Raw genomic sequence first — 17,208 nt, 5'->3', positions numbered from 1 at the left:
TAAATCTGGTGTTTACCTGAGATGAGCTCAGAAGTTTCATAGAATTAAGTCATTCAGCATGAAAAAAGCATAAAAAATTACTAATCGACTAAAGAAATCGTAGTAAACTAAGACCAAACCGACTAATCGACTAAATAAATATTAGTAAACTAAGACCAAAACGACTAATTTACTAAAGAAATATTAGTAGACTAAGACCAAAGCGTCTGATAAGTGGACTAATCGACTGAGAGGTGGCAGTCGTACTAGTTTCTTATGAAATCGACTGTATGTGACCAGTAAACCAGCCTGTAAAACAAACTGCACACAAAGTTTTCCCACTTTAAATTTCACGTTTCTGGCAGTCGTCTGAGAATCACAAGAATCATTTGAAACGTCTCAGTCTCTATGTCGGGGTACATATTCTAAAATATATGACAAAATCAACAAGCATCAACAAAAACACATATGACTGCTAAAGTCTCTGTTTAAAGAGCGACTCCGCTGATTTAATATTGCACTTCCAAAAAGTTAAGACATTCAGTCCAAAAACACTGGATCCTACATTTCCCATAATGCAACTGGAGGGAGTCTTTTCATCAGAGCCTCCCTGCCAGGTAATCAGTTAGTAACACAGAGATTGTCATTTGAGACATTTATAGACCCTTTTAGTGATGACGTCATGATGAGGTCACGGTGTTAGCTGGAGGCTAAACAAAGGAAAGACTGGAGGCTAACACTGGAGGCTAACACTGGAGGCTAACTAACGGACTGAGCCGGACTAAACCACCACGAGTTCAACTGAACTTTAAGTGTAAAAATGGTTTAATTTATCTTTTAAAATCCAAATCCAGTCCATGTAGGAGTTCAACTATAAAACCAGCCACTCAACGAGTCAACAAACGAGTCAAGACGGTCAAACATGGAGCCGGTAAACCAGTCAGAACCAGAACCAGAACCAGAACCAGAACCAGAACCAGAACCAGAACCAGGACCAGAACCAGAACCAGGACCAGAACCACATCAGCAGAACCCAATTTCCTTCTTGAACGTGAAGAGAAATCAGCATTTAGAGACATGAACTCTGAAGCTGCTCCAGATGTGACTTAAAGGGAAAATTAGGGGCGTTCAAAAGGTTAATTGCTTTTTGAACAATAATTTTAAATGAGTTTATTGTTTGAATTTTATGATTTTTATTTGTTTTAGCGCTTCGTTGGACATTTAAATAGTCAAACTATAACCCTGGTTTAACTGCGTGTCTTTTAAGGTTGATATAAATCCTTACTACAATAGCTGACATCCCTAAATATCTAACTACTCATTTATTTATTATTTAATTCCTTCCTTATTATTATTAGTTATTTTTATTCTTTCAAACATATTTATTGTTATTATTATTATTTGTATTATAAAGTGTTTTTCCATTCTGTGCGAGATTTTTTTTTCCAGTTTGATGGCAAACAATTTAATTATTTTTTTATTTTAAAGTGTTTAAGAGATTTATTTTTATTAATCTTTTTTATCTCTTTTTATCGCCTTTATATTTTTAATTTATTTAAGATGTTACTAGAATTTTTATGACTATTATTTCACCCTGTTTTTTTGTTTTTGTTTGTTTGTTTTGTTATGTATCATGTGAAGCTCTGAACGTTTTATTGGGTATTTCTCCTCATTGTTTTACCTGTAAAGTCACTGCTCTTTTATTTTTACACCAATAAAAAAATATAAAATGTAAAAATATCTTAAAGACACAATTCAGTGACATCATGCAGCGTCTTTAGATACAAAATACTGGTCATTTTTTACTGTTTATTTACTATATATTTATAGTTTACTTGCATTATTTATTAGATCTTGTTTGGTTTTCTTCTGTCCTTCTTTGCTGCTGTAATCCTGCAAATGTCCCCTCTGTGGGACTAATAAAGGATTATTTTATTTTATCTTAATTCACATTTTTGGGGGGTAATTTTCTTCTTAAATGTGAAGAAAAAGCTTCTGAATCAACTTTTATTTTGTCTCCAGCTGCTTCGGACGTTAATTTAAAGACTTTTAAGGACTCTTATTGCTGCAAAACTCTTTGTTTTCCTTCTCTGATTCAAAAAGTTGAAACTTTATCAGCAACTGCAGCTCGAACATCAGCTACAGATGAGAAAGAAAGAGAGAAAGAAAGAAAGAGTGAAAGAAAGAAAGAAAGAAAGAAAGAGAGAAAGAAGGAGTATCTCCACTTCCTCCCCCCTCCTCCCCCGTGTCCTTCTGTTGCTTCTTTTGTCTTTTGACTGCTGGTCACCCCATTTAACATGGGACAGATAGCATCAGGCTGACAGAGATTGGGTTCCCCGGCAGCTCCATTGTTGGGGGGTTGGGTGGGTGATGGGGGGGCAGTGGGGGTCAGTCGGGGGGTTCTTGCGTTACAGTCAGACTCGTTTAACTCACAGCCCTCTTTTAGGAAATGAACAAATTGCTGCTGAAAGTCCCTCTTTGTTGTTCAGGAGAACTGATCTCAGAGCAGCCGACAACAAACAGCCTCAGAGAGACAATCACAGCAAGCAGACCTCAGATCAGCTGATAAGAGCTGCTGCTGCTGTTGCTGCTGCTGCTGCTGCTGTTATTACTACTGTTGCTGCTGCTGCTGCTGTTAATGCTGCTGCTGCTGCTGCTGCTGTTATTACTACTGTTGCTGTTGTTGCTGCTGCTGCTGCTGCTGCTGCTGCTGTTATTACTACTGTTGCTGTTGTTGCTGCTGCTGCTGCTGCTGCTGTTAATGCTGCTGCTGCTGCTGCTGCTGCTGTTAATGCTGCTGCTGCTGCTGCTGTTATTACTACTGTTGCTGTTGTTGCTGCTGCTGCTGCTGTTAATGCTGCTGCTGCTGCTGCTGTTAATGCTGCTGCTGCTGCTGCTGTTATTACTACTGTTGCTGTTGTTGCTGCTGCTGCTGCTGCTGTTAATGCTGCTGCTGCTGCTGTTATTACTACTGTTGCTGTTGTTGCTGCTGCTGCTGCTGCTGTTAATGCTGCTGCTGCTGCTGTTATTACTACTGTTGCTGTTGTTGCTGCTGCTGCTGCTGCTGTTAATGCTGCTGCTGCTGCTGTTATTACTACTGTTGCTGCTGTTGCTGCTGCTGCTGCTGCTGTTAATGCTGCTGCTGCTGCTGCTGCTGTTATTACTACTGTTGCTGCTGTTGGTGTTGCTGCAGCTGCTGCTGCTGCTGCTGCTGCTGTTACTGTTACTATAGCTGCTGCTGCAGCTGCTGCTGCTGCTGCTGCTGCTGCTGCTGTTACTGTTTCTGCTGTTATTACTACTGCTGCTGTTACTGTTACTGCTGCTGCTGCTGCTGTTACTGTTGCTGCTGTTTCTGCTGTTATTACTACTACTGCTGCTGCTGTTAATGCTGCTGCTGCTGCTGCTGTTATTACTACTGTTGCTGCTGTTAATGCTGCTGCTGCTGCTGCTGCTGCTGTTATTAATACTGTTGCTGCTGTTGCTTTTGCTGCAGCTGCTGCTGCTGCTGTTACTGTTGCTGCTGTTTCTGCTGTTATTACTACTACTGTTGCTGCTGTTAATGTTGCTGCTGCTGCTGCTGCTGTTATTACTACTGTTGCTGCTGTTGCTGTTGCTGCAGCTGCTGCTGCTGCTGTTACTGTTGCTGCTGTTTCTGCTGTTATTACTACTACTGTTGCTGCTGTTAATGTTGCTGCTGCTGCTGCTGCTGTTATTACTACTGTTGCTGCTGTTGCTGTTGCTGCAGCTGCTGCTGCTGCTGTTACTGTTGCTGCTGCTGCTGGTTTATTCAGAGTTGTATACTCTGAAGAGGCTGACTCAGAGTCTGATATGAATATATTGAACAGTTATTATCTGTAACATACAGGTGGGTTTGATTTTGCAGTTTGGTGCCAAAACATATTTTTTAAGTTTAATTTTTTTCTTGTTTTGTTTTTTACTTTGGTACCAAAATATTTAAGTTTAAAAATGTAAAATGTTTTTCTTTCTGTAAACGATTTTTTTTTTACTTTGGTGCCAACATATTTAATTTTTTTAATTTTTTTTCTTTCTGTAGGAGATTTTTTTTTTTTCACTTGGGTTCCAAAACATTTTAATTTTTCTATTTTTTTTATTTTAAAGTTTTTCTTTCTGTAAAAGATTTATATTATTTTTTCAGTTTGGTGCCTAAATAATAATATTTTTTAAAAATTCAGTTTGGTGCCCCAAATAAAAAACGTTTTTCAATTGTTGTTTTTTTCTTTCTGTATGAGATTTATTTATTTTAAGTTTAGTGCCAAAATAATTCAAGTTTTCCAAATTTGGAAGTGTTTTTCTTTCTGTATGAGATTTTTTTTTTCTTCTGTTGGTGCCAAAAAAAATCTAAGTTTTCAGAGATTTTTCTTGTTTAAAGGGCCTTTAAAATTAGATTTAGAATATAACTGATCAATAATACTCTACTAATCTGATACAGATCTTAATCTGACAAAACAACATTCTTTTAATTGTTTGAATTTTCCAATTTGGTTTGGCCCAATTTTAGTTGTTGAGGCCTGAAACTGATGTTTTAACGTTCAGTGATCTTTTATATTTTCCATGTTGGTCCCAAAACGTCAGAGCGGTTCAGATTAAAGAATTAAAGAGAGTGAAACTGGATTTAGAGCCTCGTGTGACACTAAACGACTCAAATTAAATCCCAGTTTGGACTGATTTTGTTTTTTTAAGACAGGAAACATCAATATGTGATTCTTTTACTAATTTTTAGAGTCATAAAATGGACGTTTTGGACTTTAATGAGTCTGTTTAACTGGATTAAAGCCTTGCTGGACACTGAAAGCTGTTTTTGATAACAATATTTTGATTACAAATAACATGAAATGATCTTTTAAAATTGTCTTTCAGAGTTTTAAGATCATTTAGAGCAGCAATAAAAGTCACTAATAAACCCGACTAAAAACAGTCAGTTGTTTCTCATCAATTGTCTTTTTTCATTTTTCCAATTTGGTGCCAAAAATGAACTTCTAATTTAAACCAGAAGATTAAATGTGACGACGTCTGAAAGCTGAAACACAAACGTCTTTAAGAAAAGAGTTAATAAATAAAAAAAAAAGTCTTCTTGTAAAACTTTAATTAAAAAAAAACATTTAAAACTGAAATCCTAGTTTGGACTCATTTGGGTTTTTGTGTCGATACTGATCATTTTAAGACAATAAAACTTTCATACAGATTATTTGTCTTTTAAATTTTCCAATTTGGTGCCAAACAAATCTAAATCTGTATTATTTTCTTTCAGACTTAACTGCTGGTGTAAAAGCTGTTTTTCTCTGAAGGCTGAACTCTTTTAGACATCACACAGTGCCTTTACATTTTACCAATTTAGTGCCAAAGAATTGTATTTTAGTTTTATTCAGAGCTTCTGAAACGCTAAAACTGAAACCCTGATGGAACTTTTGAAGACCAAAACCAACATTTTGAAAACATCAGTCTCAACTTGGTGCTTCAATATTCAAAGTTTTCATTGTTTTCTTCACTAAAACTCTCCGGTTTTAAACACGTTTAGTTTTCCTCAGGCTGATTTCAATGTTTGAAAGATCTCCACCAACATGCAGCGACTGAGCTGAACCCCTGCAGAGGACAGATGTGCTGCACATGTGTCTCAATATTTACAGCCACAGATCCTCCTCAGAAATCTGTCGTCTACGCAGCCATATCCACATCCAGAACCACTTTGGACCCCAAAACTTCAACATGAACATGCAACAACCAGAACCCAGCAGCATCATGGGAAACTGATGTCATCAGCAGCTCTTTCAGCCTCACAAACAAAAGAAAAAACAAAGCGAGCAGCTTGTGAATGAATCGAGACATCAGGCTGATGATGAGACACAAACATCGTCCATCAGATCACTCAGAGAGATTATTGATCGGTGGAACAAACACAGAACCTGAAGAAGAAGAAGAAGAAGAAGAAGATGAAGAAGAAGATCACAACGACGCAAACAGACGACTAAAAGACTCAGAATCAGAGAAAAGTCCTGAATCATTATTATTATTATTATTGTTATTATTATTATTATTATTACTATTATTATTATTATTACTATTATTACTATTATTATTATCATTATCATTATTATTATTATTATTATGATGCTTTCGTTGTCTGATCATCCAGTAAAGTGTGGCTTCGCTTCCTGTCTGCAGACTGTGGATACACAAGGTTTGACCTTTGACCTGCAGCCTCATTTTCCTAAAAAATAAAATGAAATAAAATATAATATAATAGAAACATATCGGGTGTTTGATGCCAAAAGAAAGCTCTTATTTTTGTATTTTATTTGTTAGATTTTCTGGTAAATTAGAATTTCTAAAAAAAAAAAAAATTAAATTGTTGGAAACAAAAATAGTTAAAAGAATCCAGAAAAGTAAAAAATGTGCACGTGTTTGCAGCAGGATGCAGGTTTGACATTTGACCTGCAGAAAACATGTTGCATCATGGTTCAACTAAAACATCCAGTTTCATGTTCTCACCTTTAAACTTCTAAATATAAAAACTATTTCACCCAAAAATAAAAAAAACGCAGAATTTCAGCTGTTTCTCTAAAAATTAATTTAAATAAAAATAGTTTCCATCATTTTAACGTCGCCACGGACGGAGCGAATGCGCGTGCATTATGGATTAAATTTCCAGAAAACAACCAGATTCGACTGAAAACAAACATCCTGCAGCAGGACAATAAAAACAGTAGACATTTCAACGCAAGAAGAAAAATATTGAAACGAGCTGAAGCTTTAAAGAAGAAGGAAGGCTCTCAGGTGAGGAAGAGGAGGAAGAGAAGGAGGAAGAGGAGGGTGTGCATCATGTGATTTTAATAGATGTGTCTTTAAAGACATGATAGAACACAACTCCAGTCTGCAGAAACACATGTTAACATGTGAAACGTCGTTTAAACTCCAAATATCTGCATTTACGCACACGGAGGAGGAAGAGGAGGAGGAAGAGGAGGAAGAGGAAGGAGCCTGCAGTCAGAAACGCAGCGGATCAGTTTACAGGTTTTCACTGCGACAAAAGAAAAAACTGCAGAAAACACAGAAATAAATCTGCAGAGAAACACTAAACACCTGAACGCACCGCAGCTGATCTGAGCCTCCAGACAGCAGCAGGAGGATCATTCAAACAACAACAATCTGCAGCTTTACAGGTTTAATACCATATATATCAATATATCTGAATGTGTAATAAACCGCTTCACCAACAACATTCAGCATCAGCAGCTTCTAAAACAAAAAACAGCAAACAGAAAGAGTCTTTAAAAACAAACCAGAGAGCTTTCAACGCTTCAAATCCAGCCTTTAAATCAGATTAGATTTAATCTGTAAAATAAATCAAAGTGTAATGAGACAAAATAAAACAACAACAACCAAAACATTCAGATGCGGAACCAAGAAGTGAAATTATTATTATTATTATTATTATTATTATTATTAGGACGGAAACACGCCGGAGAGCTCCTGAATGAAACAACTTCAACTCGTTCTGCAGAAACCTGCAGGTTTTAACCAACATGCACGTCGTTTTCTGCTTGAAACAGTTTAGATTGAAGGTGTAAATATCAAACCAGAAAACATCCAGATGTGGATCATTTAAAACTCCACAGAGCAGAAAACTAAAACTAAACTTCATCTGTAAAATCACAGCAGACAATCTGAAACCAGATTAATAAATGTCGATCTGTAAAAACAAACACACAGAGAGATATTAATGTGAACACTGCAGCTATAAAACCACAGAGTGAAACAACACCAGCGCTCAAATCCAACAATTAAATCTGACTTTTACCAAAGAAAACACACAACAATCTGAAAGTTTATCAGAAATATTATATAAATATTATATAATATAATCTGAAATATTCAGCCAAAAGTTTGAGCTGCAGATGCAAAAAAAACAATAATAATAAAAAGGAAAACTTCACCAGCTGCGAAGCTCCAATAAAGAAACCTGAAGACCTGAAACAAGCTGCAGATGAAGATGAGCCGAACTGAAGGAAAAACAACTAAACTAAATAAAAACACCTGAAACACCTGAAACACCTGAAACATCTGAAACACCTGACTTCAGTTTGAGAGAAAAAGAGGAAAATCTGCGAGTTAAAGGAGAAATTTAAAATGTTTCGGTTTGATCTGTAAATAACGAGCCAAACATAAACACACATGCATGCAAACATGACAATGTGGAGGTGAAATAAAAACACCTCACATGACAAGAAGAAACTCCCTCAAATTCAGAGTTTACTGCAAAAAATCACAGAAGAAATCTGACTTTTAGTTTGAGAGAAAAGCCGAAAATCTGCGAGTTTAAAGGAGAAATTTAAACTGTTTTTGCAAACGGAGTTTATCTATAAATAACGAGCCAAACAGAAACACACACATCACACATAATAAGTCTCTCTCTCTCACACACACACATGCATGCAAACATGACAATCCGCAGCTGAAACAAAAACACCTCACATGACAGGAAGAAACTCAAATTCAGAGTTTTCTGCAAAATAATCACAAAAATAATCTGCAAGTTTAAAGAATGAATTTGTTTAAACCCAGTTTGAGGTTTGAGATGTGAAATCAGCTGCACAGCAACATTTGCAACAGAGTTTCGGTTTGATCTGTAAATAACGAGCCAAACATAAACACACACACACACACACACACACACACGCATGCAAACATGCATTTTCTGCAAGAAATCACAAAAATAAATAAAGAATTAATTTGTAATTTGTTGAAACACAGTTTGAGGTTTAAGATGTGAAATCAGCTGCAGCACAACATTTAAACCACGGCAGCATTTTAGTGAATCTGGTGTTAAAAACAAAACAGCGAGTTCTGGGTCATTTCTGCACCAAAAAAAACAACAACCCGCAGTAAAACCCGCACGGAGCCCCGCACGGAGCCCCGCACGGAGCCCCGCAGCCTACAGCCTGCAGGTTGCACACAGTCGGTCAGACTTCAGCAGCCTGAACTCGACCTCTTGGTTGCATCATTTCACACAGTTCTATTTTCCAGCCTGCAGACGCGCGTAAATATCTTTATGCTTAAAAGCAGCTTTACGCACACGCGCTGCTGCGGCGCATTATCCACCGTGCGCGCGTAAACAACAACAACAACAACAAGCACAAGCACAAACATCAACAGCAGAGACTCATGTGGACGAGAGAGAATAATTCAGGCAAATGTTGAGTTGTTGGAATTAAAATCTCCAGAAGAATCTCCTTTAATATTATTATATATTATATATATCAATATTATTATATATATTAATGTTATTATATATTATATATATTAATATTATATAATATTATTATTTGGAGATCTGCTCAGTGAAGAACCGCGTTAACAAAACCTCACATTTAAGCTTGAAATTAAATAATAATAATAAATAATAAATACATTATAAATAAATAATTTAAAATAAGAACCTCACATTTAAGCTTCAAATTTGACTCTGAAACCTAAAAAATAAAGATTTAAAAATAAGAACTAATAAATAATAAGTAAATGTGATTTCTTTTTTTGTTGTGTTTAAGTACCTAGTGATAAAATCAGACAACACGGACGGCAGGAGAGTAAAAAAAAATAAAAAAGACAAAATGATTTTCGTTAGTTATGAATGTAACCTATTCTTTTATTTTTTTTATGATTAAAACATTTTTTTTCCTTTTTTTAACTTCTGTAAGCGACAAACACGGGAATAAGAATAAGACCACAATATTATCACAACCATGAAAAATCGTTTTTTTTTTTTAGAGACGACAATTAAAGGACAATCATTCCAAGTAGTATTTAGATAATGAGGCGTTTTTCTTTTCTGTCAAACAAACAAACAAACCGGGTTTTTTACATCGTTCTTCCTTTTTCTTTTTTAAAAAAAAGAAGGAAAAACCCCCAAAAATTACAGATAGACATTTTCTCTCTCTTGACTAATTATAGAAAATAAAAAGAAGCAGAAGAAGAAGAAGAAGAAGAGACGTGAAGGTCCGTTTAGAGATCACGTTTTACAGTCAGAGAATAAAGAATAAAGCAGATCACATTCTGCTGCACCGCCGAAAACATCCATCTAAAGAAACGAGACTTTTACGCACAAAAACATTCAGCTTTAAAAAGCAGAACGTTTCTGTTTTTAACGCAGTTTAACATTTAATGTGTAAACGAGGCATCGAGGCGGATTTAAGGCAGAAAAGCCTCCAAACTCCAAAACTGCACCGATAATAAAACATTCAGGGAAATTAATTTGCAATCGGCGCAACCAAACTGCATTAAAATATCTGCTAAGTTAATACAAAAATGCGATAAAACTCTCGTTTAAATGGACATTTTCTGCAGTGAATGAGGCAATAATTCACTCTCTCATTCTCTCATTCATTCATCTACTACATGAGGCCTCTTCAGCTCAATAAAGACTCTAAATGTCCTAAAAACCGATTTCTTTGGTCTATAAAAAAGTACAGTTTGTTTAAAAAAAAAAAAAAAATGTAAGAATGGAGCCTCAGCACTTTAACGGAGTCGCTTTAAATTAAAAATAAAACACATTTCACTGTATAGAAAATAAAAATTAGTGTTTCAATTGTGTAAAATAAATCCTCCGTCGCTTCTTTAATAACCCGCATGGAACCTGATAATACTGCGAACATGCGGGCGAAAAAACAGCTATTAAGAGATATTATTATTATTATTATTATTATTATTATTATTATTATTTCAACTTTTTTTTTTTTTTAAATCTCAAAATTAGACAAAACTATTTTAAATACACATTCTATAAAAAGTAATGCCTCCAAACAACAACAAGAACAGAAAAATCAGCCTAATCATCATCATCACCATCATCACCATCATCATCATCATCATCATCATCATCATCCTCTGTGTGTTTTAGCTCAGGTCACTTTGTGCACGTCGCTGACTGACAGAACTATACAGAGACAAACCCGGACACTTATAGGAACAGACATTATGTACACAGAAATAAAACTGCAGGAAGGAGAAGAGATGGAGCAGAAAGAGAAGAAGAAGAAGAAGAAGAAGAAGAAGAGAGAATAATAATAATAATAATATTAAAAAATACCTGGAAACTTCAGGGCTGCTTCCTGTGAGTTTCTGCTGCTCTGTTTTTTGTTTTGCAGTTTTTAAGTCTCTCCTCTTTTGTTCTATAGTAGGTAGTTTATAATAATTTTTTTTTTTTTTTTACAATGTAAATGTTCAGTGTAAAATGTTCAACTTACAGTTCCAGTCAGTTTAAGATTTCCACTCCTTCAGGGATGGATGGAGAGGTGGAGGGATGATTTTTTAGGGATGGAGGGATGGAGAGGTGAGGTGAGGTTTTGGGGTGAGGGAAGGATGAAGGGATGGATGGAGGAATAGATGGAGGAATAGATGGATAGATGAAGGATGGAAAGGTGGAGGTTATTGGGTGTTAGTGTATCAGCGGGTTGGAGGATGGAGGGATGAAGGGATGGAGGAATAGATGGAGGGAAGGAGGGATGGAGAGGTGGAGGTTTAGTGTATCTGTTAGTGAATCAGCGGGTTCGCGGTGGAGTTCTGGTTCTGGTGGGTGAATGGAGGGATGGAGGGATGGAGAGATGAGGTGGAGGTGGAGGTTTTGGGTGGAGGTTTAGTGTATCAGTGTATGAGCGGGTTCGCGGTGGAGTTCTGGTTCTGGTGGGTGAAATAGTCAGACAAGCCTCCGGAGAGTCCCGAGCTGAAGGCCGGCAGAGAGGCGCTGAGAGCCGGCCTCAGAGAGTCACACAGCGCGGAGGAGGACGGAGTCTGCGGGGAGTTGGAGGCTGAAGCCCGGGAGGCCTGCAGCGAGCCGCCCGGTAACGGGGCGGAGGCGTGGTGCGCGTGTGGGTGCGGGACGTGCGGGAAGAAGTAGCTGGTCTGCCCCGCCAGCAGGTTGACGGAACACGGGTTCAGCGGGTTCAGAGAGTAGGTGGCACCGGAGCACGGTACCGAGAGGCCGCACGGCACCGCGGAGGCCGCCAGGGCCGCGGCCGTCAGGTGGTGGGTCGCATACGGCAGGTCCGGACCCACCAGCCGGTCCATGCTCAGCCCGGCGCTGGACGGGAACCCGGACGGGCTGTTCTGGGTCAGCATGGTGCTGTAGGACATGGAGGGGTGACCCGGGTAGCCCGAGGAGGACCCGGTGTAGCCCAGAGCTCCACCGGCTCTGGGGTGGTGCAGGGACAGGAAAGGGGACATGGGCCAGTACAGGGATCCGGCTCGGTCCATGAAGGTCAGCCCAGAGGTCAGCCGCGCGCCCCGCTTGAAGGCCAGCTTGGCGCGGGACGTCGTGGAGCGTCTCCGCAGCTTCCCGGTGGTTCCGCCGATGAACACGTCGTCGCTGCTCGGGTCCAGCATCCAGTAGTTGCCCTTCCCCGGGTCGTCGTAGTGTCTCGGGACCTTCACGAAGCACTTGTTGAGGCTCAGGTTGTGCCGGATGGAGTTCTGCCAGCCCTGCTTGTTCTCCCGGTAGTACGGGAAGTTCTTCATGATGAACTCGTAGATTCCGTTCAGAGTCAGCCTCTTCTCCGGACTCTGCCGGATCGCCATCATGATCAGCGCGTTGTAGCTGAACGGAGGCTTCTCGTACTTGCCTGTCTTCTTGTCTGCGTCCTTCCTGTCCCCGTCCTTGCTGTCCTCCTTCTTGTCCTCCTGCTTGTTGTCCTCCTGCTTGTCCTCCGGAGGCTCCGCTTTGGAGTCCTGCTGCGCGGCCGAGAGAGGAGGCTTCTGCTCGGCTTCCTCTGCGGCGCCGGCTCGCTGGTGGTTCTGCTGGTTGTTCTGCAGGTTCTGGTGCAGGTGGTGGTTCTGGTTCTGGTGGTTCTGGTGATGCTGCTGCAGGTTCTGGTTGCTGCTGCTGTTGTTGTTGTCGTTTTGCACGGCCTCTGGCACCAAACTGTTTATACTGAAGGATGATTTAGGAATCATTTTCACCTCTTTGCGCTCTCCCATATCCAACATCACCGGTGCACGGAGGAGGACGCACACAGCACCGCACAGCCACGCACAGCTGGGTCTCTATGAGTCCAGACTCTCTGCTGGGTCTCTGCTGGGTCTCAGTCTCTCTGCCTGCGAACCAGGACCGGCAGGACGGAAGAAATGAAAGTAAAGCCCAACAAACTACTTCATGTTTCAGCTTTGGGGAGAGGAGGAAAAACACGCACACACACACACACACACACACACATGTGCACACACATCGATAGGAGACAGATAGCTGCAATTAATTAGAGAGTTAGAAGCTCCGCAGCCACTAAAGAGACGCAGTAACATTGGTTGGACCTCTGCAGTCTTCAGCCAACCAGCAGGAACACGAGGAGGAAATATTAACACGTCCTCTGCTGCTCTCAGCCAATCAGGACGCACGCACACACACACACACACACACACACACACACACAGCGAGGCCGCGCACGCTGCAAGAAATGACGCGTCTCACTGAGAATAAAGATTAGATCATCTGATCAGAATAAAATAAATCTTATTGTTTCCAAATCGTTTATTTTTATTTTAATATTTTATGTCACATTTTAGTCTCTTTTTAAAACACAAATATTTGATTTTTAAATTAAATTAAACTTTATTTGAAAAATATATGATTTTCTATCATCAGTGTGTTTTTTTTATGATCTTTTCTGGATTAAAAACAGACTTTTAGAGCGTCTAACTGACTCTCTAGTGTGGACACTTTTTACAGTGGAGAAAACACACATCCAGCGAGGCCGCGCACGCTGCAAGAAATGACGCATCTCACTGAGAATAAAGATTAGATGAAAATAAAATAAATCTTATTCTTTCCAAAATCGTTTATTTTTATTTATTATTTTTATGATGAAATTTGATGTCACATTTCAGTCTCTTTTTAAAACACAAACACTTGATTTTTAAAATAAATAAATTTATTTTCTATCATAAGTGGGTTTTTTATGATCTTTTCTGGAATAAAAATAGACTTTTAGAGCCTCTAACAAACTGACTCTCAAGTGTGGACACTTTTTGCAGTGGAGAAAACACACACACACACACACACACACACGCACACACCTCAACTAAACCCGGCGCTGGAAAACACGCACCGTGCATGCACCGTGCACGCGTATACACCCAAACACACACCGCTCCTCATATTTACACATTTACACTCCTCACATTCAAATATTTTACCCTTCAGCTGTTCAGACTGTTTACATCCAGAAACACACAGAGAGACAGAGAGAGAGGTGATGCTGTGTGTTCAGACTGGTCAGACTGGTCTCTATATTCTGGTCTGGATGTTTCTTCTCGACGGTTCTTTCCTCCTTGGTGTGTGAGATGTTTGCCGGAGAAGAGAGGCTTCAGAGCGGCGTCATGTTGTCAGAGAGGGTCGGTTGTTTTTCCTCCAGAAGGAGAATCATTGAGCAACAGACTGAAGCTCAGAGGAGGAAGAGAGAGGGAATAAAAGAGGGAAGGAGTTTAAATACCAACATGTGTTTTTACTATTTCTGATATTTATTATTCATATTTGAAACCTCTAAATTATTATTATTATTATTATTATTATTATTATTATTATTATTATTATTATTATTATTATTATTATTATTATTATTATTATGATGATTATGATTATTTCCAACAGGATTTATTTCACTTTTTCTTTAGGAAAAAAAAACATTCAAATACTAGTACTACTCCTAGTACTACTCCTAGTACTACTCCTAGTACTACTCCTAGTACTACTGCTAGTACTATTGCTAGTACTACTGCTCCTAGTACTACTCCTAGTACTACTACTAGTACTACTGCTAGTACTATTGCTAGTACTACTGCTCCTAATACTACTCCTAGTACTACTACTGGTGCTGCTGCTACTGCTAGTACTACTACTAGTACTACTACTCTTAGTACTACTCCTAGTACTACTCCTAGTAACACTACTCCTAGTACTACTCCTAGTACTACTGCTAGTACTATTGCTAGTACTACTGCTCCTAGTACTACTACTAGTACTACTGCTAGTACTATTGCTAGTACTACTGTTACTATAATTTAAAATGTGTAGTTTTACTACAGTAATACTACTGCTACTGTTATTACCAGCTAACTAATATTACTGCAGTATTGTTTTTGTTTTTTTATACTTTATTTTTTCCTTTTTTCAAGGCTGTTTTCATATCTGCAATCCACTGTTTGTAATTACAACAGTCTATAAACCAACTTTTAATTAGATGAGCTGACAGACAAACCCATCAGGTACACTAAAGAGAGAAAACAACCTCAACATTCAAAACCAAAACAAAACCAAGAAAAGAAAAAACAATAATAATAATGACAAAAAGAAAAAGTAGAGTTAAAAAAAAGAAATAAAAAAAAAGCAAAAAAACCCCACACATAATAAAAACAGTGTTGTTGCTCTAACTCTGTAGTACCACTACACCGTCCTGCATGTGTTTATATGAGATTAAACATGTTTTCTGTCTGCAGCAGATTATTATCATAAAACTGTGAACTCTACAAAATAAATATATAAATAAATAAATATATAAATAAAAAAATTAAAAAATACATACATACATAAATAAATAAATAAATAAAATAAAAGCCTCTCTAACAACACTTTAATTCCACCTTAAATACTTTAATCTGAGATCAGTGTGATTGATTTAACACCTTTAAGGCGGTTTGAGCGCCTCTCGGTGACAAACAGAAACAATCTGATATAAATACTCAATAAACCAACAAACAGAGAGAGAGAGACTCTGAGCAGATTATAAAACTCCAACTGAGTTAATTCAACTCTTCTGCAGGTTTTTGCAGGTTGACTCAGAGATCTGAAATCAGCTGGAGATCAGCCAGCAGAGACAACCAGGGTTTCCATCCGGAGAGAAAACACAAAACCAGAGAAACAGAAAACCTCCATCTGTTTAACTAGATGAACTAAATCAATGTTTCTGTGTCCAGATGAGCAGAGTTACAGCTGGAGGAGCAACATGGAGCAACATGGAGCCTCAAACATCAGCTCGTTTCCTCCCAACAGACTGACCTGCAGCTCTGCTACAACCTGATGATTAATAATTAATAAATAAACTAATAAGAGCAGAAATAAGAGGGCGGAGCTCGAGACAAAATCAAACAATTTACACCAAAAAAATGGCAAATCTATCAGTTTTAACGCAAAAAAATTAATTCTAATTAAATTAACATGAATCTCCGATTTTAAGTATTTTTCCTTTTGTTTTATTTTGTTGTTTTAAAAAATAAAAAAATATTTATTCCCACTTATTTCTAATATTTTGTGGTATTTTTTGTGGGAAATAATGCAAACATAAGTGAGCCGAGACCGGATGTTTTGACGGAAGAATTTATTATAAAAAAAAACTTAAATTGTCATAGTTTATTATTAGGCTGACTACTAAAATGAATACATAAATAATAATAATAATAATAATAATAATAATAATAATAATAATAATAATAATAATCAGTGAAAAATAAAATCACAAGGTCCACTTATTTGGCTTTTCCGGAGCTTTCAGTCACATCTCGTAGCCTTCATCAGCGAACTGAGGGTTGAAAGCTCCTAAAAAAACCTAACAATAAATAAATAAACTGTCATCACCAATTTCAAGAACGAACCTAATAATAATAATAATAATAATAATAATAATAATTTATTTTCCGTTCATTCGGTGAATGAACATGGATCTATTTTAAGGACTATTGTTGTTGTTGTTGTTTCGTCATGCTTTTATTTTGATGGAGTAATTTAACTTGCTTGAACTAAACATACTGCTGGTGTGTTTGTTGTTGTTGTTGTTGTTAGTTTCCTCACAGAAGCTGAAGATGGGAGCGGAGTTTGGACCTTTAGAGGCTCCGCTTCTACTGTCCTCCTGTCCTCCTGTCCTCCTGTCCTCTGTGAGGAGGAGGACAGGAGGACAGGAGAAGGAGGTGAAGAAGAGAGCAGAAGGAAGAGGAAGAGGAAAAGGAGGAGGAGGTTGAGGAGGAGGAAGAGGAGGAGGAGGAGGTGGAGGAGGAGGAAGATCAAGAGGAGGAGGAGGAGGAGGATGAGGTGGAGGAGGAGGAAGAGGAGGTGGAAGAGGAGGAGGAGGAGGAGGAGTAAGAGGAGGAGGAAGAGGAGGAGGTGGAGGAGGAGGAAGAGGAGGAGGAGGAGGTGGAGGAGGAGGAAGATCAAGAGGAGGAGGAGGAGGAGGATGAGGT

At 38.4% G+C, this 17,208-nt stretch overlaps 1 protein-coding gene across 1 annotated transcript; it reads right to left on the bottom strand.

The window, feature by feature from the left end:
* Nucleotides 1-10,474: 10,474 nt before the first annotated feature.
* On the bottom strand, nucleotides 10,475-13,307 carry foxg1a (forkhead box G1a). The gene has a single exon (XM_074661193.1). The coding sequence runs from the start codon at nucleotides 12,970-12,972 to the stop codon at nucleotides 11,635-11,637; it is 1,338 nt and encodes a 445-aa protein (XP_074517294.1). The 5' UTR covers nucleotides 12,973-13,307; the 3' UTR covers nucleotides 10,475-11,634.
* Between the last annotated feature and the right edge of the window lie 3,901 nt (nucleotides 13,308-17,208).

This window comes from Sebastes fasciatus, chromosome 15 (assembly GCF_043250625.1).
Source record: "Sebastes fasciatus isolate fSebFas1 chromosome 15, fSebFas1.pri, whole genome shotgun sequence".
In the NCBI taxonomy this organism is placed as follows: domain Eukaryota; kingdom Metazoa; phylum Chordata; class Actinopteri; order Perciformes; family Sebastidae; genus Sebastes; species Sebastes fasciatus.
The sequence above is the reverse complement of the archived record's forward strand: the minus strand, read 5'-3'. Positions and strand labels throughout refer to the sequence as shown.